General features: G+C 41.9%; 1 protein-coding gene across 1 annotated transcript in view; it reads left to right on the top strand.

Annotated features, from left to right (window-relative positions):
- DNAH8 (dynein axonemal heavy chain 8) overlaps positions 1–25,979 on the top strand; it is a 13,985,216-nt gene that overhangs the window by 7,646,954 nt on the left and 6,312,283 nt on the right. The window contains exon 55 of the mRNA XM_085610239.1: positions 9,170–9,304. Within this exon, the coding sequence (XP_085466365.1) occupies positions 9,170–9,304 (135 nt within the window). The remainder of the gene's footprint in view (positions 1–9,169; positions 9,305–25,979) is intronic.

Raw genomic sequence — 25,979 nt, 5'->3', positions numbered from 1 at the left:
ACGTGGGCTTCGCTACACACATTTGCCAGGCATTATTGCCTTGACAGCCAAGTCCGGAGGGATGGCTTCTTTGGCCGTTCTGTCCTCCAGGACTTTCTGGTGTGATCTTGGTTCGCAGACCCACCACCGGGGATGGTATTGCTTGGGTATCTATTCTAAGGTGAGGAATCTAACTAACGTGTTTCTTTCAGATGAACAAGTTACTTACCTTCGGTAACGATGTATCTGTAAGAAACATTAGTTAGTTAGATTCCTCACCGACCCACCCATCCTCCCCGTTCTGCGAACTGACATCTAGGGTTAAGGTTATCCTTTTCAGGCCCCTAGATTTTCTTTTTGGCACCAGTGTCGGTCTTTGCATGGCTCTGCGTTCCTGGCGCGGAAAGCTATGTACAAGAACTGACGTCAGCACGCGAGGGCGGTGTCTAAGTACTCCGACGACGTCATTCCGGCGCACGACGCCGACGACGGACGCGGAGCCGCATACGACGCCTAGCGACGCGCAAGGGGTATTGCTGACGAAAAATCTTCCGGATCCAGTCTGACGCCTGGGGATATTCTAAGGTGAGGAATCTAACTAACTAATGTTTCTTACAGATACATCGTTACCGAAGGTAAGTAACTTGTTCGACAGGCCCTGAAAGATCTCACCGAGGATCCCAACATTGTTATCCGCCCTGCGGATAAGGGTGGCAATGTAGTTATCCTCAATAGGGATGATTATATTAGTGAGGCCTCTAGACAACTTGAGGACAACAGATTCTATACACATGTTACCCACACTATTTACAATGAGAGTATCATCGAAATTTGGGATAAATTGACAACATGGAGAGATAAGGGTCTTTTGGTGTGGGAGGAGTTTTGCTATCTGAAGAATGATCACCCTATACTTCCTATACTATACCTTCTACCCAAAATCCATAAAGATGCGCCAAGACCACCAGGGCGCCTTATAGTGACCTCTATAGGCAGCGTCACTGAACATATTTCTAAATATGTAGATCACTTTTTGAGGGAATTTGTCATGCAATTACCTAGCTACATAAGGGACACGAAAGATTTTCTGTGTCGCATTGAAAGTCTCACTTGGAATCAGGATTATTTGATGATCGTTTTGGATGTCCAGTCCCTCTATACTATCATTGACCATCAGCAAGAACTCTATGCTTGTGATAATTTTTTTACAGAAAAGATCACTTAGGTACCGTGAACACAGCAAAATGATCATGGAAATGACCAAATTCTGCCTGGAGAATAACATTTTTTCCTTTGATGGCACCCTCTACAGGCAGACTACAGGTACTGCGATGGGTTCTTGCTTTGCCCCTAGTTTTGTCAATCTTTTTATGGGCTATTGGGAGGAGGAGATCTTCCCTAGCAAGACTCTTGAGGATGAGCTCCAACATGTCATCATGTGGCTACGCTACATCTGGAGGGGCTCTAGAGATGAGGCTGAAGTCTTCATCAAGAAATTGAATGACAACAAGTACAATATTTTCCTCTCTGACAATATTGAATCTACCAAGGTAGAATACCTTGATGTTTGCCTTACCATCAAAGAAGGGAGATTATGTACTTCTCTCTTTCGTAAGGCAACGGCAGGGAACAGCGTCCTGCATGCCCTCAGCAGTCACCCAGAGGCACTCAAATGGAGTATACCGTATGGAGAACTGCTGAGTGCTAAAAGGAACTGTAACAACGCTGCTGCCTATGTAAAAGAAAGTGAGATTGTTATCGGGAGGTTTTAAGTAAGAGGATATCCGAATTGGGTCTTGAAAAAAGCCATGGAGAGGGCGGCGGGAGTTGAGAGATACCAGACCTTACAGGACAAAAGAGCCACAGAACCTGAAAGTGTATTGGAAAATACACGGTTAATTCTTACATACAACTCTGACTCACAAAACGTCAAACGCATCCTAGCCAGGTACTGGGATATTCTGAAAAGTGATGGCGTTATAGGTAACAGCATGACAAAGAGACCTAATGTAACATATCGGCGCGACAGGAATATCCGTGATCTGGTAGTTAAAAATGACATCACTAACTACCCTAACACCGCTAATCTTGGCCTCATGGGCTTTCTTCCATACGGCCACTGCAAAGCCTGTAAACATAGCAAATTCAGAGGAAGTATTGATTATGGGGGGTTACTAGGAAGATAACCCATTTCCTCACATGTAGTACTACCTTTGTGATATATGCTATTGAATGTAGCTGTAAACTTTGGTATATTGGGAACACTACATGTGCGGCCAAGAAAAGGATTTTGGAACATTTGAGGGTGATTAACAACAAGGATCCCAAATATCCTGTGGCTCGCCATTTTTACGACAAGCACTTCTCTAATACAGCAGAAGTAAGCTACATGATCCTGGAACATATTCCCAAGAATCCGAGAGGAGGTGACAGGGTACTCACACTTAGACAGCGGGAATCAAAATACATCATTGAACTCCAAACTAAACACCCGGGTGGGCTAAACATTGACGAGGAGCTAGCAATACACTTCAGAGGAAGATGTTAATTCCCAGTATTGGGTTTTGTTTCTCTGTTTTTACCTGTGTTTTTTTCTGCTACTTGACTGTACTGTTCCGCTGAATATTGATTGGCTAATGTATTCTTATCTAGATGGATTACAGCATAAAACATAGATTTTTTCTTTTTCTTCCTTATTATAAAGAAGAAGCAATACATTTTTTAGACCTTTTGGTAATTGAATCTTTTCTTAATTGAAATTATTTGAACTTTATAACTTTTTCTTAAATGAATTTTCCGCCTCCTTTTCCTTCTGTGGGGTTTTAGAGATGATGTGTAGACTCACTATGTGAGTTTTGCTAGATACTGTGTTATATGTTGTTAACACTTGTTTTTAATCTTTCTTTGTTTTTTCTCTTTTTATCTTTTACAGATGAAAAGGAAGGGGCCCATACACTGGTATTCACTCACACGGGCAACCTACCCTTTTCACCATTTGCATTTACGGAACCTCACCCTGCATTTTTGGATTTTCACTTAAGTAACTTTTTTGGTAACATTTGTATATTGTTCACACGAGACATCATGATGTTAGTTAGTGTATTTGTGTGGCCTGTTACATCAATTAAGACTGTTTATGAAGTAGAAATGTTGTATATGATTCTTTTTGACATGGGGGTTATTGATAATGGCACTGGCCATGAATTTTATTAGTACATGTCATCCTTGTGAACCTTTACTTAAATTGGGTCCATGTATTTGACATGGGATTTGGGTTCCTTCCCCCCCCCCACCCTCTTGAAACTGCTTATATCAGCTGTCCGTTTACACTCCGGGACATTATGTCGTAACTGTGAGTTAGGACTGTCATAGCGCAATAACAATTGCATCCTAGTTTAGACCTTCAAATCATATGTCAACCCCTAGCAATCTGCTAAGAATAGATACATTGTGTCAGCATGTTAGATTCTCGAGCGGGGTGTAGATTTCTTTTTATGAGCATTTGTTCACTAGTGGGCTTTTGTACTGGTTTTTGTGTTTATCAAGCACACATCGTACAGTCATAGCTATATGATCAGTTGATTTAAGCTTCCCCATGTATGTCCCCGTATTAGATGCACGACATGCATGCTCCACTATTCAGTGTATTTGCATATGGCCTTTTATGATACGCATTCATTATCGTCATCCGGGTTTTGAGTCATGTGCTAATTTCTTTAAGGGATGCATCAACCAGTACAAATGTGATGGTCACTCTTATGCATTTTCTGTTGCAGTTTTCTTGTGCACTAGACTTACAAGATGTTGATATTAGTTATGTACACCTCTTAATATTATGTCTGTGATCATTACAAGATGGCCGCCAACGATGTGGATGTGTCCTATGTCGATATCCATGATTTGAACTCGTGTTGAACTTTATTAGTTACCTGTTTGGTGTGTTCATTTCATGTGATCAAGGCTGTCGAAACGTGTTGTGGATTAAACTTGGATTCAACACTTTTTTGTCCTGCCTCTTATCCTGAGAGCGTACGATACTGTTTCGTTTGTTGCTTTGGATGTTGTTTACCGGCACGCTCCGCCGGTGTGTACGCCACCCTCCTATGGGGTCCCAGCACTTCAGAAGGAGCTTTAGCGCTTTGTGGATATATATATATTAATATTCACTGAAAAAACCATAGGTTTCACACATGTTATAGTTAGCTGGACATTTTACTGATAAAAAACCAATGAAATTCCCCCGTTATAGTTACTGTAGGCAACTATAACTCACGCGACCGTAATCCTCTGCTGATGCTAATACTGTATTTAGACACTTATTTGCCCATGTCTTCTTCCATTAAATTTTAGCTATACATATATTACAAATATTTTTTTTTCATAAAGACACATATGTCATCAGCAGAGGATTACGGTCGCGTGAGTTATAGTTGCCTACAGTAACTATAACGGGGGAATTTCATTGGTTTTTTATCAGTAAAATGTCCAGCTAACTATAACATGTGTGAAACCTATGGTTTTTTCAGTGAATTTGCAAGGTTTTTTAAATGCTAATTCCTAACTATAACGTGTGTGAAACCTATGGTTTTTTCAGTGAATTTGTACGTTTTTTTAAATGCTAAGTTACTTTACGCCATTTGTGGCGTGCGTGGCCACTTAACGCAGTTCGTTCCGTGCACGCACGGTGCGCTTCGCGCACCGTGCGCGCACAGTGAGCACGCGGTGCGCTTCACGCACCGCGTGCGCACGTTACGCTAGATGGGCCATGAACGCACGATGCGCTTCGCCCACCGTGCGCACATGGAGGACATATGATGAGCATCGTTGTGACAGGTAAAATATATGTTTTGTTTTGCTGTAATAAGCCATGCACAAATGTTGCCCTACGGGCACCATTTGCACACGGGGTGGGGAGAATGTGGATATTTTTTTTTTTTTTTATTATTTATTACCGTACGCGTACGGTAAGCGTAATCGGCGAAATTTTCGAAAAAATTAAAATTGCATTTTTTCACTTGGGGGATCGTTGGGGACTCCCTCGACATGGCTAGGTGCTTGGGAGCTGTCTAAACAGCCCCTTTACATGTTTTTGCACTTTGTTTTTCAACCCCCTGTCAGAGTGCGAGAGAGAAAATGGCGGGCGCCGCTTCCTGGTTTCGACCGATTCGAATGTTTACTAAGATCTAACGGCCAATCAGAATCGCGCTCGCGCACGTCACCGTACGCGTACGGTAAGCGCACGGTAAGCGCACCGTAAGCTGGCTCAGATATATATATTGATTTAAAGGCTGTTTTCTCAGAATCTACTGAACAGATTTACACCAAACCTACAAAAGGCACTTCCTTGACCTGAGGACTACCTCTCTGCTACATTTCATTAAATTCTGTTCAGCCGTTCGGGCTGTAGCTCTGTCTAAAGGTCCTATGGAAAAATGCATGGGAAAAACGCGTTTTGGGACCCCCCTTTTATCTCAGCCCCCGCTTGACGAATCCCCCCGAGACTTTCAGGGTAGGAGCGGAGCTCAACGCCCCACCTATTTTAAAAATTTTGCGAGGATTCGTCGACCGGTGCCTAAGTTATTCAAAATAGAATGTTGCGGATTTCCTATGGTAAGAGGGTCCTAACTATAACTATCTACTGGCGACCGCCAGTAGATAATATATATATATATATATATATATATATATATATATATATATATATATATATATATAACATTAAATTACATTTATTTATATTTTTAACTTCTTAGAATACTTTAGGTTATCATTATTTGCTATGGACTTTGATTTTAAATTAATTCCCTGCCTCTATCATTTATCTATTGTAGGATGCTGCACTACCAGTGGTTTGCCATGTGTGGTGCTTAACTTACTTCAGTTCTGATTTGGAGTATTTTACTAAAATTTTAGGTTCCCTCTGCCTGTAACAACAGAGCAATTTGTGATTAGTAATGGGCTTACTCTTTTGTAAGTGGGTACACATCCCTCTCTAAGGGCCCGATTCACAGAACTAACTTAAGACAAAATCCCCGGTAACGAGAGACTTTTTTGTGTGATTTTCATTGAGGGGCATGACCCACTCACGCTTCCGACCTACATAGGAATGACCAATATGGCGAAAAGGAAAGCGTGTTGGAAGGGATTCGGAATGGTGGACTACCATTCACGATCGTGTCGGCGAGAGTGCATCCAATTGCAGCGTCATGAAAACTCTGGGCAATATGCAAATAATATCAACTTACCTGGCTGACAAGTATTTCCAGACTACAAGCGGCACCACTAAACAGGTACTCAAGATTTCACAGTGAATTTATTTGGACTTCCTATTTAGTAGTTTTACCATTAAGAAAGTGGTGCACCTTGGGACTTGTATTTTCCACTTCAGTCACGTGAGACAAAATGATGTGAAAAGCACACAGGTGCGCAATCAGCAGTTGACAATCTTTCTCCCGCCTGTGAGCAAGGCCGGATGAGGCCGAAACGTTAGGTGCTGGGGAGAATTCTGTGTGCAAGGATGTTCCAATAAATGCCTCTTTCGCCAGCAATGGGCTTCTGATGGTTCTTTTTTCGTGTGGAAATGGATGGGCTGCTCCGTGCCCATTGACAGAAGCCGCCCTGAAGGGTTGGTGGCCCCGGTAACGAGAGACTTTTTTGTGTGATTTTCATTGAGGGGCATGACCCACTCACGCTTCCGACCTACATAGGAATGACCAATATGGCGAAAAGGAAAGCGTGTTGGAAGGGATTCGGAATGGTGGACTACCATTCACGATCGTGTCGGCGAGAGTGCATCCAATTGCAGCGTCATGAAAACTCTGGGCAATATGCAAATAATATCAACTTACCTGGCTGACAAGTATTTCCAGACTACAAGCGGCACCACTAAACAGGTACTCAAGATTTCACAGTGAATTTATTTGGACTTCCTATTTAGTAGTTTTACCATTAAGAAAGTGGTGCACCTTGGGACTTGTATTTTCCACTTCAGTCACGTGAGACAAAATGATGTGAAAAGCACACAGGTGCGCAATCAGCAGTTGACAATCTTTCTCCCGCCTGTGAGCAAGGCCGGATGAGGCCGAAACGTTAGGTGCTGGGGAGAATTCTGTGTGCAAGGATGTTCCAATAAATGCCTCTTTCGCCAGCAATGGGCTTCTGATGGTTCTTTTTTCGTGTGGAAATGGATGGGCTGCTCCGTGCCCATTGACAGAAGCCGCCCTGAAGGGTTGGTGGCCCCGGTAACGAGAGACTTTTTTGTGTGATTTTCATTGAGGGGCATGACCCACTCACGCTTCCGACCTACATAGGAATGACCAATATGGCGAAAAGGAAAGCATGTTGGAAGGGATTCGGAATGGTGGACTACCATTCACGATCGTGTCGGCGAGAGTGCATCCAATTGCAGCGTCATGAAAACTCTGGGCAATATGCAAATAATATCAACTTACCTGGCTGACAAGTATTTCCAGACTACAAGCGGCACCACTAAACAGGTACTCAAGATTCCACAGTGAATTTATTTGGACTTCCTATTTAGTAGTTTTACCATTAAGAAAGTGGTGCACCTTGGGACTTGTATTTTCCACTTCAGTCACGTGAGACAAAATGATGTGAAAAGCACACAGGTGCGCAATCAGCAGTTGACAATCTTTCTCCCGCCTGTGAGCAAGGCCGGATGAGGCCGAAACGTTAGGTGCTGGGGAGAATTCTGTGTGCAAGGATGTTCCAATAAATGCCTCTTTCGCCAGCAATGGGCTTCTGATGGTTCTTTTTTCGTGTGGAAATGGATGGGCTGCTCCGTGCCCATTGACAGAAGCCGCCCTGAAGGGTTGGTGGCCCCGGTAACGAGAGACTTTTTTGTGTGATATATATATATATATATATAACATTAAATTACATTTATTTATATTTTTAACTTCTTAGAATACTTTAGGTTATCATTATTTGCTATGGACTTTGATTTTAAATTAATTCCCTGCCTCTATCATTTATCTATTGTAGGATGCTGCACTACCAGTGGTTTGCCATGTGTGGTGCTTAACTTACTTCAGTTCTGATTTGGAGTATTTTACTAAAATTTTAGGGTCCCTCTGCCTGTAACAACAGAGCAATTTGTGATTAGTAATGGGCTTACTCTTTTGTAAGTGGGTACACATCCCTCTCTAAGGGCCCGATTCACAGAACTAACTTAAGACAAAATCCTAAACATTCACAGAAGGCACTTACTCATTTTGGTATTCACAGAAGGCACTTACTCATTTTGGTATTCACAGAAGTTAGGAGTCCTAACTTTAGGACTCCTAAATGCCTTCTGTGAATACCGAAAGTCTTAAAATTAGGATTTTTCTCAGTTTAGGAGTAGTAAGTTAGGACTCCTAACTTTACTACTCCTAAACTGAGAAAAATCCTAACTTTACGACTTTAGGTATTCACAGAAGGCATTTAGGAGTCCTAAAGTTAGGAGTCCTAACTTTACTACTACTAAATTGAGAAAAATCCACATTTTAAGACTTTCGGTATTCACAGAAGTCCTAAAGTTTGGAGTCCTAACTTCTGTGAATACCGAAATGAGTAAGTGCCTTCTGTGAATACCAAAATGAGTAAGTGCCTTCTGTGAATACCAAAATGGTAGTAAGTTTAGAATTTTGTCTTAAGTTCGTTCTGTGAATCGGGCCCTAAGCCCCTAACTCACCATTGCTTAATCCCTCTTATTCCTCCCTATTCCTCTCCTCTTTTGTAGTAAGTATTCCCCATTTTCAATCCACTCCCCATACCTCCCACACTTACCACTAAAATGTGTACTTATGTGTGCGGCGACTCTGCAGTTGTAGTCGAGCTCGCTGTGCGATAGAAGATAGGAGAGGAAGAAGAGTAAAGTCTGCATGTAGGTTTGTGAATAGCATTTTTTAGTTTGTTTGAAGTGCTGTTGTAGTACTGCAAAAAGTACTACAAAATGCAGTTTGTGAAAAGGCCTCAAAATGTTTAACTTTGTCTGATATGCTATTCATGCTTATCAGCATCCTGACTGCTGTGATCTGCTTGGCCTGTTGCCATTTGAGTTGATACTTGAGTGGGCTCAAAGAGACTTTATTTGCAGAATCCATCTGCCTTGTAACTGGTAAATGTTGGACATTTTGTATTATTTTAGTGATTTAGTTGTGCTTTTGCGCACTTTTCTCTGTTTCAGGCTGTGTTGCTGACTGGAGAACAAGGCACTGCCAAGACTGTTATGATTAAAGGATATACGAAGAAATATGACGTTGAAGTGCAAACATCAAAATCCTTAAACTTTTCATCTGCAACGGAACCAGTTATGTTTCAGGTAAAAATTCACAACTTTTTGGTTATTTAATAAATATTGTGCGCTTAAACAAATGGTATGCTTCAATAGTTTGTGAAGAAATGCAAGTCTGGAGGTAATGGCTGGATAGTAAAATCATCCAATTCAAATCAAATTTGTGTGTTCTAAAATATACTCTTTCCGATATGAGTTCTTCTTGTTTGAAAATAGAATAGCAGCCACACAGGAACTATGGAATCTTTTCTACTCTCTAGTGGTGATAAACTGCACCAATGATGCCCAGCCATGTTGCTTCGGAACAACATAGCACAATCTCATTGTCGTCATTCTGGTGACTTTTAGATCTATTTTCCAAATGTGTTACGACTCAAAAATGTTCAAAACACCATGTCCACACTCTCCAGTGGCCCACAGTTATTTGAATTAAGAGAGTTGTTTGTTCTTTTTAACCCTTTAAACTGAGCTTTCTGGATTTAAGTACTGTGGGGCATATTTTCAAGCACGGCGATAATGGGCTTGATAATTTGCCGCAGAGAATTCCCATAGAAGCCCATGTTGACACCAGAACATGGGCTTCTATGGGAATTCTCACGGGCATATTATCAAGCCCATTATTGCCGCTTTAGCGGCAGTTTTCTGCCGCTAAATCGGCGATAATTTTAACACCTTTTCTTGATAATATGCCACTGTAACTCTTAATAAAGGGTCCATCTAAAATTGACTTCCATTAACTGTGGTACTTGTGAGTCCACCATGACTGTTTATGTGCAAGTATCTATGGTCACGCAGTGGTACAGGCAATGCGAGGTTTGTTCGAGATTCCCTAACTGTGCATCCCACTTATCAACCCAACACTGAACCGGGGGGCTTAACCACTTAGGTCAAGATTGGGGATGGGCCTCACTGAGATCCTGGCCACTGACGCAAACTCTTCTTATTTCTGGGTGCTGACACAGACCTGCCCTCCCTTTTGACACCTCCACAGGCTCCTCACAAGCCCGGGAAAGTTTTCTGGGACATCATTTTTGCATACAAAATTGCTATCCCAGCCCCAGTGTGGCCTACCTCCATTATGGTGCAGATTCAGACTGGGAGGTGGTAGTGGACTCTGGAGAATTATCTCTATGAGTCCCTGGCCTTCTGCTTGGATCACGGAATGAAGGGGCATATCAACAAGGCGGCGATAAAGCAGCGATAATTTTGTCGCCCTATCAACAAGGCGACGCTAACCCCTGTTAGTGATACTTTTCCGGCGATAGCGACGGGAATTATATCGCCTTTCAAGCCAGAGATAATTATCGCTAATGACATGCAAAGTAGACGTTCCTGACTGAAAAACCACGAAAAAAGTCACTAACACAGCTGCTCCCTATTAAACAAGGTTATCTCCAAAACGCTTAGCTACAGAAAAACGCACGCTAACTCCAGTTTTTAACACCTGATAAAAACCTGACTTCAACTGGAGATAAGTGGGTGTATATAAGGGAGAGTTGGCTCGAGCCTTCCCAGAACAGCCACAGAAGCCATGGAGATAGCCATCATGCAGCTTGGAGTCCCACCAATGCAGCAAAAACAACAACCACCGCCAATGCCACCACCACCAGGACCACCACCACCCATGCAGCGACAAAGAAGACAGCGCTCACTGCGCAGACGTGTCTACCTCACAGACTTTATGCAAGAGGAAGTCATAGCCCACTACAGGCTCAAAAGGACATCCATCCAGCACATCCTGACCCTCATTGCCCACAGGCTGATGCCACCAACACAGCGGACAACCGATATCCCTCCGCAGACAAAACTGCTCGCTGTGCTGCACTTCTTGGTCTCTGGGACATTCCAACCAACAACAGCCAGAGTCGGTGGAGTAACACAGGCATCCTTCTCAACCTTCCTCCCCACTGTCTTGGATGGCATACTCAGCCTGATTCCTCAGCACCTACACTTCCCCAACACTATGCAGGAGCAGATGGCCATCAAGCAAGGACTCCATGCCATTGCTGGCATACCACAGGTGATCGGTGCAATTGACTGCACACATGTACCATTTGTGCCCCCTGTGGACAGCGAACACATCTACTGCAACAGGAAGCACACCCATTCAATGAATGTGCAGGCAATAGTGGACCACCGCGGACTGTTCACAAATGTCATTGCCAAATTTCCAGGGAGTGTGCATGATGCATTCATCTTCCGATAATGCATCATAAACCAGCGCTTCCAGGATGGCACATATGGAAATGCATTGCTCGTTGGTAAGTACCAACTGAACACACCACATGCACAAAAAACACAACCATGTTGACCCATCTAGAGGGAGGATGTAAATACCTTGCCTAGGTACTGATTGGGGGGGTGCACAAAATGCATGGGCACATGCTGATGTATTGTGTTCGAGGATGATGTATACTGGCTCCACTGTGTATCAATCAATCAATCAAAAATAAGTTTAACTGGTGTTTAAACTACATATACCATCATAAAACACCTAAAAGTACAATAATTAAGGTTTATAAAAGTACCTAAAACCAAAAGATCATTATTTCTCATTAAAAAAAACTTGTTTCCATAGTATCATACTATGAACCAGGTCCAAATACATAAAAGTTCAATGTTTAGAAAATACATAAAATGATTAAAATTGTCCCATTTGACTCTGTTTGTCCCTCCATGGGCCACTCTTTCCATTTTCTTATTCCATGAGAAATCTCTTAGCTACTTGGACAAACTTCGCCAAAGCAATTGCGATGTCAAAGAACTGCATGTCAATGAGAAACTCGATTGCTTGCGTCCTTGACCTTATTCCATATTTAAAAAAAACCTGGCCTTAAAATCAATCGCCGTACAGATAACAATTTTTGGCAATCCTTTACAATATGGACACAGGTACATTTTAAGCCTATCCCGCATGTACATTTACCATCATCATCCATTAATATGCTTTTTATTTTCCCATTTGAACGTGCGGGATTAATGCCTATTCTCACCTTTAGCAATTCCAATCTCAACCAGTGATTCGGTACAGTATCTAAATACGGATACCAGTTATAATTTCTCCAGCTATTTAACATAAAATTCACAGACTCATTTTGATCCAGGTAATCCATATCAATTTGTCTAGATTTTTCATTTCCCAAGGTTTTTAGATCACTCTTCCGTCCTTCAATACATAACGACTCCGGGTCAATTTTCACCTTTAAATTATCACAAATGGAGTGGAGTTTCTTTCTAGTAGCTTTTGCCCAATTCAGTTCACTCTGTTGGATCTCCCTCCTACACCAACAAGACACTTTCTCCTCCTCTCCTGATCCTAGCCGTTTCCAAAATCTACATAGATTAACCTGGACTTGTATGTTCCATGCTGGCCAATCTAGTTCTAACCTAATGGCCTGTATCATTGAAGAGCTGGGCAAAGAAAGAAGAGTTTTTAAACATTTCCCTTCCTCATTGTCCCATGAACATTTCCCCCCTAAGCACAAAATTTCTGCACCATATTACATCTGCGGGGGGATCATAGCCTTACAAACCTTCAACACCGGTCTGTGCGACATTGCCCCGTAATTACTATTGAATTTTTTCAACCCACAAATTCCTGCTAGGCCTTTTGTTTTCTGGGTCTTCATGTGCATGCCCCAATTCAAAGCTCTATCGAACCATATTCCCAAATATTTGTATTCATTAACAACTTCTAATTTTGTCTGCCCCAAAAACCAACTATATTTATGATTTTTCTTTCCAAAACACAATATTTTTGTTTTTTCCATATTTACTGTTAGGTGTTTGGATAAACAATATGTCTCAAATGCATTTAACTTTCTCTGCAGTCCTAGTTCTGTTTGATCAAAAATAACTAGGTCATCTGCATACAATAAACAAGACAGATGTTTTCCATTTACCTTTGGGCTTGCTCCTCTTTCGGTTGTTAATAATTTAGGTAAATCAGCAAGAAAAATTGAGAAAAGAGGAGGGGCCAATACGCAACCCTGTCTTAAACCGTTATTAATTTCTATCTCGTGAGTCAAACCTCCTGCTGTATCTTTAATACCTGTGCCCAATTTTCACTATGCAGCCCTTGGATGACTGCTAAGAGGTGTTCAGGGATATTATATCTTTTTAGCGTCTCCCACAAGCATTCTCTATCTACTAGATCAAATGCAGCCCGGAAGTCAACAAAACAGCAGTATAATCTACCCTGCTGTTCCACTGACTTCCGAGCCACCGCCCACAAAGCAAAACAATGATCGAGTGTTGAATGCCCCTCTTTGAACCCTCCTTGTTCTACAGGGACAATCGCATTTGATTCGACCCATTCCTTCAGTTTTCCCAGGATTATTTTGGAGAACACTTTCACACCAATGTCCAGTAAATTAATTAATCTATAATTCTTTGGGTACTTTCTGTCCCCTTTTTTATGCAATGGCCTGATTACAGCTCCCCTCCATGATTTAGGAATTATACCTGAGGTTAGTACGGCTGTAAACATCTTTGAGAAAAATTGGGCCCACCAGTTTAGCTCTGTTTTAATTATTACTGCAGGTAAATTATCAGGCCCTGCCGCACGGGTTAACTTTAGTTTCCTAATGGTATTCTTCACATTTTCAAGGGAGCATAAAGGAATTCGATTTTTTACTATATCCCGCATATGGGTTCTTTCCTCATTAAATTCTGGCCCATTACTAGACATGTATAATTGGTTTAGGTACTCCTCCCATGAAGCCTCATCGACTTCACAACTCATTGTTCCCGTAGATCGACCCGCTGCATCTTGGATCAACCTCCAGAAACCTTTAATATTGTTACTTTCAATAGTTTCCAGTAGAGAGTCCCAACATTTTTCTTTAAAACTTATTTAATTGGATCTCATTAACATTTTGTATTCCTTCCTCGATTTTAGTAAATGATTATAGCCCTCCTGATCGTTACTTAACTTCACCTTTCTTTCTTCTCTCCTCAGTTGCTTTTTTTCTCTCTACATGCGGAGTCAAACCAGCCCATTTGCTGTCTGCCACCCCCTTGCAGAATTTTTCCTCCCTTTTCTGTCTTCTTTAAATTGGCACAAAGGCATTGAACTGCCTGCATAATTTTTTCTTCGAACCATGGAACTTTCGGGTTCCATGCTATCTCAAAGGCTAGATTTTGTTGAAAACTAGATAATTTTTATATATATTCCTCAGTTAATTTTGTAGACAGTCATTTTGGGTAATCCATAGGTTGTATTAGAACTTTTCCACAGACTCTTGGGGGAGCTCTCACTATTTCACAGTACAGAGGATAGTGGTCACTTTCTTTGCGCTTAATTACCTTAATCTTTTTTACTAAGGCAAAATTCCAGGTGTGTACAAAGAAATAATCTATGGGGCACAATTGATTGTCCCTTCTAAATGTTTGCTTTGCTGGTCTATCAAATTCCGATCTGCCATTTAAGCTAACTAGTCCATGTGACCGTAGGAATTTCCCTAGCTCTTCCTCTTGCCTATTCATATTACCACCGGTAAAAAGGGCTGGAATTATCTCATATGCGTCTAAAATTTCCTTCATCCAAGGGTCCAACTTTACGGGAGTTATCTTATGATTAAAATCTCCCGTAATAATTAAAACATCCTTACCATATTTATCATTTAGAGATATCAGATCTTCTTTAAAGAACCCCATTTCTTTTACATATTCTTCTTGGGAACTCCATTGTGCATATATGTTTACCACAATCACATATTCATTTTGCTTTCCCTGCTCCTGTAAGCATACCTCACTGGCCAACATCCATTTACAAGAGGTATTTATCGAGGTCACCTTATTTATTGTTCTTGTAGAAATTAGTGTCATAATCCCACCAGATGGGCGTCCAAATCTAGCTTTGATAGCAGCTTTATAAATATGGATGAAGCCTTCAACTACAGGGGTACTGTCGCATAGCCAAGTCTCTTGCAGACACATAATGTCTGCCTGCCGTGAGACATTTTTTACACAATCAATCTTTATTAGTTCTTTTAGACCATTAATGTTCCACAAGATTATTCTTAGTCTATGCGACGACCCGTATCCCTAATCTATTTCACTAAGATGGCTAGACTCATTTACTGTGAAGAGAAACACAATGGTTCTAAATGGCCTAATAAGGTCCAGGGTAGAAAAACCTTAAAAATGGGTAAGCGTTTGAATAAAGGTTTTTTGAAATTAATTTTGAAGAAAGAGAGCGATAGTTAATATAGAGCAGGGACAAGGAGGTCAAGGTATAACAGATATTTTATTACGCAATGAAATAAATTCAGGTGCTCACATATTCAGTGACAATAAGCGTGACATAGAAAGTGAAAGTGAACTTTAAAAGAAGACATCGCATTGACAACAAGAGTTGAACCACTTTCTTTTTAACTTAATATGATGGGCTCATGTTGTAAGCGGTCGACGACGTTTTAAACTCAGTTAGTTGAGTTCATCTTCAGGACAAAAAAGTGAGCATCTATAATCTAAAAAGCAAGAATACAAAATATAAGTAAACCATAGTCTAGTCCCTGAAAGGAGCATCACATTTAGAAAATTAATATAACCTACACATTGCTCTCTCTAGAGTGATGCTATGTATAAAAAATGGATTTGAAAAGACATAACATAGAATTGTTAGAGCGAATAATTATTGGGACAGTTTACATCAGTGAAAGATTAATTAGGTACAAAGCACTAATATAATTCCTAATCTTAAAATTAGAAAAGGAGGACAAGAGAGCACAGATCAGCCAATTAGTCCGTAGTCCAATATGAACAATAGTTATTAATTCATCAGATACCCCAAAAAGACTTACTGTCAGTGTAGATATAAGGAAGGGGTCGAGTTTATCAACTGGGAATATGGTAAATAGATCACGAGATTTCATGTGCAAATTAATGCATCATAGTGGGGCCCTTTGTCATAGCAGGAGGCCTAGGAAAAAACGAATGTTTTAAGGCAAATAAATGGAAGGGAAGTCAGGGGGGAAGGGGGAGCAGGGAAAACAGCAGGTGCGGACTTACTTGAGAAACCTTATGAATTCATTATATCGGGACCTCTGAGAATCAGGTGCCGTGCAGATTTAATCTGAAAAGAATGGAGGGGGTGTGTGGGTTAAAAAACTGAACAGCTGAGCCAGCGAGGAAAGTGAACAGCTGATGCGATGAACGAAAGGGAGGGGAGATGTGCGCAATGTAAACTTACATTTTGTACGCTGGAAATGCATTAAATGCGAGCCTCCCGGTGAAAACGAGCGAGTCCTGTTCAAGTGCTGCTTCGCGCTGGGACAGAGAACTGGGCCTGGGTAAACTCGTCATTTATACACGTCAGTCAGGAGGCGTATCAAACTAATTGGTGGCAGCAAGCCAGCACGTATAGGCACCAGGTGAAAGTGAACTCGGAAAACTCAGGTGGAGGTGATTTGCACACACAGCTGGGAGAAAGTGTGTGAAGGACAGACTACAGAGCTCTGGCCACGTGTGAAGCCAAATCTATGTTGATGTTAACGTAGAGCCCGAGTCACTCGAAGGGTGTGGGAATAGGCTGGGTTCAAAAGGGAGATTTGTACAAATTTAAAACGCTAGGCAATAAGGCTGTGAAACATCAACTGCTCAGAAGAACTAAATAATAAGGAAAAAACAGCAAGTAATCGCATCATTCTAGAGGGATTATTGGTGTACATTGCATTCAGTATTTTCATTATCAACAACCTATAAACTCACTCATAAAGAGAAAATAATAGCAGCATCAGTCTCGAAGGATAAACTGTTTGCATTGCATGGCATCCAATATTTTGTCAACAACCATAAAGAAAAAATAATAGCGGCATGTACCAATGGCATAGAAGTATACATGACATCCAGAGTGCTATTATCAGCTTGGCAATGTACATAGTAGACAAAAAACATTTTAAAAGGTCAAGGTGGCTTGCAAAACCAAAAAATGATGAATACCAGAATAGCAACAACAGGTATATGTTATAGAATGGTATTATAAGCGTCCAGGGTGTTCAACCCTTGTTCGATGGTACGACATTTGAAAATCCATTTGCATTCTAGGCGATTAAGGGTTTGTTGTTGATTACCTCCTCTGTGGTTAGGATGTAAGCTTTCAATCACTTGCCACGTAAAATCAGTCTCTGAATGTCCTTTGGCCATAAAATGTTCCACTAGTGGTGCAGTTTGTATTTTGCAACGGATCCTACTTCTGTGTTGCGAAATTCTTGCTTTGATTTTCTGCGTGGTTTGTCCGATATAAAGCAGTTTACACGGACACTCAGTACAGTAGATCACATTGTGTGAATTACAGTTCGAAAATCTTCAAAATGTGCTTAGTGCCATTGAATTAAAAAAACTTAGTATTGACAGTAGAATCACAAGCCATGCAATTGTTACATTTATAATGGCCCTGGAGAGGAGGAAGACCAAGAAAAGAATGTAAGGTATTGTCTTTCTGTGTGGGTTTTTGGGCCCTGACTAAGTGGTCCTTGATGTTACGGCCTCTCTTGAAAGCAAAAAGAGGGGTTCCTGTGTTAAGCTCTAATGGGCCTAATACTGACCAATGTTTTTTTATCATTTTGGTAAGTTTATTACTAACTGGGCAGAAAGTGGTCACACACGTGATCTTTGAGGTAGGTGCTCTTTCTTTTGGCTCTAGTAAAAATTCCCGATGGGAATACCAGGCTCGTTTCATTGAGCGTTTAATTAGCCGTCTCGGATAGCCTCGGTCAGTAAGCTTTTTGCAAAGGATTTCCGCCTCTAAAAAGAAATCCTCTTTGAATTTACAATTCCTTCGGATTCTGAGAAATTGTCCGTAAGGCAAACCGTCTCTCAAGGCTCTGGGATGAGCACTGTTATATTGTAACAGTGTGTTTCGCTCAGTGGGTTTCCTGACTAAGGTAGTGTAGAGTTCGCCATTGGCGCTCTTGATGGTGACATCTAAATAGTCAATTTTGTTGTTGTCAAAATTATGGGTAAACTTAAGATCAGTTTGGATGTTGTTAAGCCAGGAGCAAAATGATCGGAGTTCAATGTCGGTACCAGACCAAATCATAAAGACATCGTCTATATACCTACGCCAGGACCGGATTTTTTGAAGAAAGGGATTAGCTCTATTGAGAATGATGTTGGTCTCAATATCGTCAACAAAAAGGATGGCAAAATTTGGGGCAAAAACAGCCCCCATACAAGTAGCCTTGCATTGTCTGTAGAACTGATCTTGAAACATAAAGTAGTTCTTAGTTAGGGCTATGTCAAGTAGTGAAATTATAAACTCTGTGGGGACCTGATGTGGAGCCGGATGCAGGTCGAGGTGTTTTTTGATTACCTGTATACCTTTGTCTTGAGGGATATTAGTATATAATGACTCGATGTCAAGGGTGACAAGGAGTTCTGTTTGGGGATCGAAAGGTTGAGATTCAATGAGGTTGATCAGGTGTGTAGTGTCTTTTACATATGTTGTGGTATCTTGTACCATGTTTTTTATGAAGAAGTCAATATATATCCCTAGAGGTTCTAGTATTGAACCGCATCCAGAAAGGATGGGTCTGCCAGGTGGTGTTTCCAAGTTTTTGTGGATTTTTGGGAGGGTGTATAGAACCGGTGTCCTTGGGTTTTTGTTATTAAGGAAGGTAAATTCATGTTTACTAATATAGCCTTCTTCTAGACCTTTCTCAGTAATAGTGAGAATCAGGTTACTGATATCTTGGACGGGATTGCGAATAAGGTGTTCATAATGTGAGGTGTTGCTGAGTTGGCGGTGAATTTCATTGTCATAGGCGGTTTTATCCTGCAGGACAATACCGCCACCTTTATCGCAAGGTTTTATAACCACATCATCCAAGTTTTTAAGGGTGTTAAGACTTTGTCTTTCTTCTAGACTTACATTGAAAGGGGTAAATCTGTAATTGGATCTGATTTCACTAAATTCTTTAAGTACAAGGTGTTCAAATGTAAGGACTTCCGGGGGCATAGTGCCACTTGGTGGGTTAAAAGTAGACTTAGGGAGTAGTCCTGTAATGTCAGTATTGGTGGAAGTTTCTTTTTTCTGAAAGAACACATTGAGTCGTACTTTTCTGAAAAACTGAAGAATTTCAGTATGGATATCAAACCAATTAGGTTTTTCCGTGATGACAAAGGACAATCCTCTGCTAAGTAGAGCGATATCAGTAGAAGCCAATTGGTGCTTGGACAAGTTAAAAATTGGCATCTGGTCTAAGTGAGGGGTAGGGGTTGCAGAGGGGGGAAGGAGGTCTAATATTGGTAACCCCATTGGTAAAATTTCCTGCGTGTTTGTCGTTCCCCTGGCGGGAAGTTGTATCTGGGCCTCCCTCTGCCTCTGCCTCTGGATCTCTCCCCTGAGAAAGGTTGGCCTCTCCCTAAAAAATTGGGGTTGTGTGTGGAAGTGCTAGGGCCTTCTCCGGGGTCGGAGTTATCAGATTCTAAGGAGGAGGTAGAAAAGGTTACCGGTTGCCTGTTTCTAAATCTACCCCAAGTGCTTGTTGGGTATCTATGTTGTTCTTGGGTATTTTGTGTGAAAAAATCTTCCTTGAGATAAGGGTAGGTGTGTTCTTTGTTATAGTTTCTTATGTCTTTTGTCACCTTGGTGGATTTTTTGTGGTGTTCAAAATTTTGAAAATCAATAATTGTACGTTCTAGTTTGTCTAGGGCTGATTTGGCATCTGCTAGACTATCTAATTCTAGGATTGCCTTTTCTAGTTCCCGGATCTCTATTAATTCTTTCTTGCTATGTTCCAGTGCAGTGTCGATGCCAAGCACCATCCAGTGACGGGAGCAAGTTGTACCAATGTGGGCAAATCCGTTCTTAAATTTAGGGTCTTGTAGAAAAATAGCAGGGATATTACGCACTTGCAGGCCTACCGGGATGATGTCCGCTTTCAGATATTCAGTAAGCATGCGCGCATGCAATTCTGTGCGTATATGCTTCTTTTTTGAGTCTTTCTAGATTCGTGAGTTTTTCACTTGCCACATCTGATGAGGCATTGTTTGCAGGTATAGGTGTATGAAAAAGGGAAGGCCCACTGATCAGTCTAGCAATGTATTCCTCGGTGTATGTAGGAATAATGGGTGTAGACATAATATCCATGTGAGTATCTTCTGTGAGAAAAAGTATTGATCAAGCTCTGTATTGATAAATAAACATAGAGCTAAACTAAGAAAAAACAAATTTTTCTAGTTTAATATAACCACTCAGTGAGTGGAACCCTTGCAGTGAAGCCACTGCTCTTAAAAGTGTTTGATAGAGAACAAGGGTACCCCGATATACGAACCTGGGGTGGTAAAGTGTGAAGAGAAACACAATGGTTCTAAATGGCCGAAAAAGGTCCAGGGTAGAAAAACCTTAAAAATGGGTAAGCGTTTGAATAAAGGTTTTTTGAAATTAATTTTGAAGAAAGAGAGCGATAGTTAATATAGAGCAGGGACAAGGAGGTCAAGGTATAACAGATATTTTATTACACAATGAAATAAATTCAGGTGCTCACATATTCAGTGACAATAAGCGTGACATAGAAAGTGAAAGTGAACTTTAAAAGAAGACATCGCATTGACAACAAGAGTTGAACCACTTTCTTTTTAACTTAATATGATGGGCTCATGTTGTAAGCGGTCGACGACGTTTCGAACTCAGTTAGTTGAGTTCATCTTCAGGACAAAAAATTGAGCATCTATAATCTAAAAAGCAAGAATACAAAATATAAGTAAACCATAGTCTAGTCCCTGAAAGGAGCATCACATTTAGAAAATTAATATAACCTACACATTGCTCTCTCTAGAGTGATGCTATGTATAAAAAATGGATTTGAAAAGACATAACATAGAATTGTTAGAGCAAATAATTATTGGGACAGTTTACATCAGTGAAAGATTAATTAGGTACATAGCACTAATATAATTCCTAATCTTAAATTTAGAAAAGGAGGACAAGAGAGCACAGATCAGCCAATTAGTCCGTAGTCCAATATGAACAATAGTTATTAATTCATCAGATACCCCAAAAAGACTTACTGTCAGTGTAGATATAAGGAAGGGGTCGAGTTTATCAACTGGGAATATGGTAAATAGATCACGAGATTTCATGTGCAAATTAATGCATCATAGTGGGGCCCTTTGTCATAGCAGGAGGCCTAGGAAAAAACGAATGTTTTAAGGCAAATAAATGGAAGGGAAGTCAGGGGGGAAGGGGGAGCAGGGAAAACAGCAGGTGCGGACTTACTTGAGAAACCTTATGAATTCATTATATCGGGACCTCTGAGAATCAGGTGCCGTGCAGATTTAATCTCATTTACTGGCCACCAAGATGCGTCTAAGTCTCTATCATCGATGCTCCAATTTTCCCAGTTCTTGTCCGGCTCGTGGTTTTCAACAACAATTTTGATTTTCTCTCTTGCTCCACATGCCCCTGTGATTAATCTTGCTTGTCTTTTCCCTAAGCCTGCTCGACAGTTCAAGAAAATGCTATCTGGCTGTCTTACTTATTTTCTAATTCCTCCTCTGTGATTAATCTTATTCCTTCCTTTAATATTTCTTTTTTGGCATTTACTATTACAGATTTAATCATCCCTGAATATACTTCGACTTTTGTCAGTTCCTTACCTTTACTACTTGGTAAAAAGCCAACCTGCCTTAGATCCTTTGATTCAATTTTACCTAGGCTTGGACATTTTGAGAAGGAAAATAAAAGTTGCGAGCGATTTAACAGAGTAATTTTCCTTAACTTTTTCCTGCCCTTAGGTACATCCTGGGGTATAACCATTGTTTAGGTCTCGCCTAGGCAGCGCTTGCGCTGTCTCGTCGAGACATGCAGTATACACTATAGTGTATATAAGCTCCGCCCACTCTCCACTAATCTCCACCCATCATTGTCATTGGCTGGTGTCTTAAATAGTGGCTTCTGATTGGTTTTAGGCTTGTTAGTCCCTCCTTATGATGGACATGTCTTCATTTGTGTCCTTCCATGGCTATTGGCCCCTTTACTGCACAGACTACTTTCTTCCGATGCCTTCTCACAACCCCATTGCCAATGCTTGTTTAATTTGTCTCTCCCTACAATGCTTGTTTTATTTGTTTCTCCACACTCTGAGATCTCTGTTTAATTATTTAGGATTAACACAGCCCAAGTCTCGCTTTATTTATTTATTATTTGCATTTTATGATTAATACAGCCCACACCGAGGACCTTCTTTTAATTATTTATAATTAATACACCCCAAGCCAGGATTGAACTCTGCTCTCCAGCTTCAAAGTCGGCAGCCTTATATGTTGCGCCACCGCTCCTCGCTTCAAGACAAGCCCTTAAAGGGATTTATCTTTGTTTCCATTGCGTGCATTTCACAGTGCCCCGGGGGCACAAGCAGGAACCTAATAGAGTGCTTCTCTATCAAAATGCACTTTTTGGTCCCCCCGGGGCACAAGCAGGCATCCACTTCAGCATGCCTAAGCAAGCGTGTGAGGAGTGGATGCGTGCGTGTGTTTGCGTGCGCACGCGAGGCTGTAGGAGTGGAGGGATGGCGAATTTCGCGACCTCAGCTCGGGCTGCGTCACTGAGTGCTTCAGCGCTACATTGTTACAATTGCGGTCTCACTCAGCCACCTGCCAGCATTAATTAATTATTTACCGGGCCGCCCGTGGCGCCGTGCGCCAGGCTGTCTGAGTCAGTCACTGACTGACACAGCCCACACTCTGCCGATAAAACATAGGAGGTGCAGGGGCCTGCCCATTAAATCCGGATGTGACCTCACGTGGTCCTGCACTGCAGGAAGTGAGGTCGCCAGAGAGTGACATTAAAAAATACATCTTAACAGAGACGGCGAGCAGGATTTTTGTTTTTCCTTGATGTACTGCTTGGGACACTGAGCAGGTCAACAAGGAAAAACAAAGCTCCCGCCCGCCGTCGATAGGATGTAATTAGCGCGAGTCAGCCTTTGTGACAGTGCTTCTGGTGGTGATCTAGTTCAGGAGGTCGGCATGCCTGACTTGCACCAGGCAGAGGATGTTTTTTTTAAAGTTCTGTCGGGCCTCCAGGAAGACATTGTGTGGCCCAGACAGAGCTCCGAATCAGATCAGCTCATCACAGTGAGTGCAGACTTTAAAGATAAAGCTCAGTCCGACAAACCGTGTCACAGACCGATTTGCAAATCTTTTGTTTACACTCTGCTCGTAGCAAGCCACTTTTCTCTATTATAGTTCTTTGATCTGTGGACGTTCACAAAACCCAGGACTAGATACTTGGGGGAGATTTCCAAAAGTGAAAACGCACTTTAACAACTTTCAACCCGCATACAAACATATTCATCAACAAAATTAGGTGTCATATACGTCCTTGAAGGGAGCATCACTACACCCCCTTACTTCCCCTAGTGACCCTATGCAGTCCCGTTCTCAGTGGTATCAACTTCCCTCACATCCCTTACCTAATGCCTACCCACGCCCCTGGGACACGCCCAACAACAGCTGAAAAGCCCGGCAGTACGTGTGCTGCACCTCCCTGAAGAATGCTTTTGTGTCTCGCAGGCTTTGCTCAGGCGAGCACGGTGCTTGTAATGTAAAGATGTGACTAGGCTCCCTGGCCGGGCCAGGCCTCCCGCCGCCGCTAGGCTCCATCTCCAGTCACTGGAGCCATTCCTCTGTGCTGCAAACACTGCAATCAAATTCAAGCACCTTTATCTTGCGGGACCACAAGGGGGGCAATGGGGGCGCTACACAGCCTGCGCACCACTCTTTGGGCCTGATAGCCAGTGCAGCCAGTCTTCGTTGACAGCAAAGAACATAACATAACAGCAGTAACATAACAGAAGAATAGGCAGCCGGCACAAATGCGCATCCGCGCATAACTTCCTGAGACAGATCAGCGCATGTACAACCCCCACACTGTATAACTAATCCTGCCGTGAAATTTAATGCATGCGCACCACCCATAAACAACAATTCTCCCTCTAGTGTCTTAATCTTGTTTTTAATGCACTTCCACCGCTCGCTGCATCCAACCATTTATCTGTTGCTCTGCTCCGTTTTTAGAAGCTGAGCCATGAACAGGGGACAAACTCCTCGATAAAACACATTTTACTATGTAAAAATTGAAAGCCTGCCCTGTGCGCTTGAATTTTCGGATATATCCCCAACACATTTGCGCCCGCCTCCGGCCAGACATGCTATGGCCATCACGAGTAGGTTACTGTGCACTTCCATGCGCCTTCTGCTTAATCCTCCGTCTGCTCTTCCACTGGGGTTGCAGCTAGGAGCCTGCGGTGTCCGTGATGTTAGCGTGTACCCCAGCAAACGCAGGTGAGTGCCGATGGGAACAGAAATTAGGATGTAGGACATGCTCAGTTAAAGCCGGCAAACAATAGCACTGCTTTGTGAGCCCGTAAAATCTACCCATCTCTGCTGCCTGAGATAGTGAGATTTGTGAGCAGTACCGCCTACCACAGTGGTGCCGTTTTGTAATGTGGTAAAGAGCACCTGCCCCTGGCACTCCTGGTCTGGATCCGAACCTGTAATGTGCAGGATGCACACACAGCTCCTGACAGCAAGTGTTTAACACACTGAGCTACCTTATCCACTTGCATCATGGCGGCTTCATTTCTTGACATGTTGCTCCGTCTTAGCATTTGCCTCTGCACTCCTACCAATGTTGTGCCCTCTTATTCACAATAGGGCCCCTCCTATGCCCCCCTCACAGATTGGTTTCCATCTCCTCACATTCTCCTGCCTCTTTTAGAGTATTGGACCCCGCCAGCCCGGTGGTATCGCTGCTGGCCTTTAGCTGCAAACAATGTGCTGTATGGTAAATGCTTATAAGGCCTCAAAGGCGAGACCGATTGCATTGCAAATGCTTGTTATTACTTGGCTCTGTAACTTCCGGAACTCTAATCTTTTCCTCACATATATCTCTTTTTCTATTAGGGTCGTGTAGATTAGCACCCCCTTTCCCTAGTCTCTTTGGGTTGTTTTTCCCATCCCTTAAATTTACCCTTTTTTCTCACCATTTCTCCTCCCTTACTACCTCCCGGTTTTTTTTTTAGTTGGAACCTTTTTTCTCTTATTTTCTCCAGTCTTGCTTCTTGGAAGCTTTCTTGCTTCTTCTTTCTTTCCTTTTTAGTAACTATAGGGGGATCTCTTCTTACTGTTTTTACATGTGATACAAGTGGTTTATCTTCTTTACACTTTACTCTTTTACTGCCCGTTTGTTTCCCTTTATGCTTTCCTAAACACTGGGTAGGTTTCCTTAACGGGAATCTAAACTTTTGCCACCTATGACTCCACTGTTTATTTCTTCTCCTAATTAACATTGGCTGTCTCGATATGTACACATCATGGTCATATTTCAATTGATCTAATGCCTCGGTGTCTCCGATGCCCCCTGAGGTGGTAGTGTCCAACACTGGTCTAACCACCGACGGCATTAGACCCCTAATGCCCTGTAGTTCACATACGGTGAGTTTTAGGCTCATTTCCTGGTCTTTTAGTATTTTATTGTTTGAAAGTGTGACCTCTAACAGGCCTTGCAAGATGTTTTGAAGCATTAAAATCATGTCCAGCATTGATGCCGATGGTGTTGCTGAAAAATCTAAGTTCTCGGTGCTATTACATAACATATCTTCCAGAGACTTGGAGCCACCATTTTACCTTTGGCCCAGACTTTTATCTCCATTTGCTCTTTCCTCCAGGACTTCACTATCTTTCTGAGCTCGCT

Source organism: Triturus cristatus, chromosome 6 (assembly GCF_964204655.1).
Source record: "Triturus cristatus chromosome 6, aTriCri1.1, whole genome shotgun sequence".
NCBI classification, from domain to species: Eukaryota; Metazoa; Chordata; class Amphibia; order Caudata; family Salamandridae; genus Triturus; species Triturus cristatus.
Note: the sequence above shows the minus strand (reverse complement) of the source record. Positions and strands in the feature narration are given on the sequence as shown.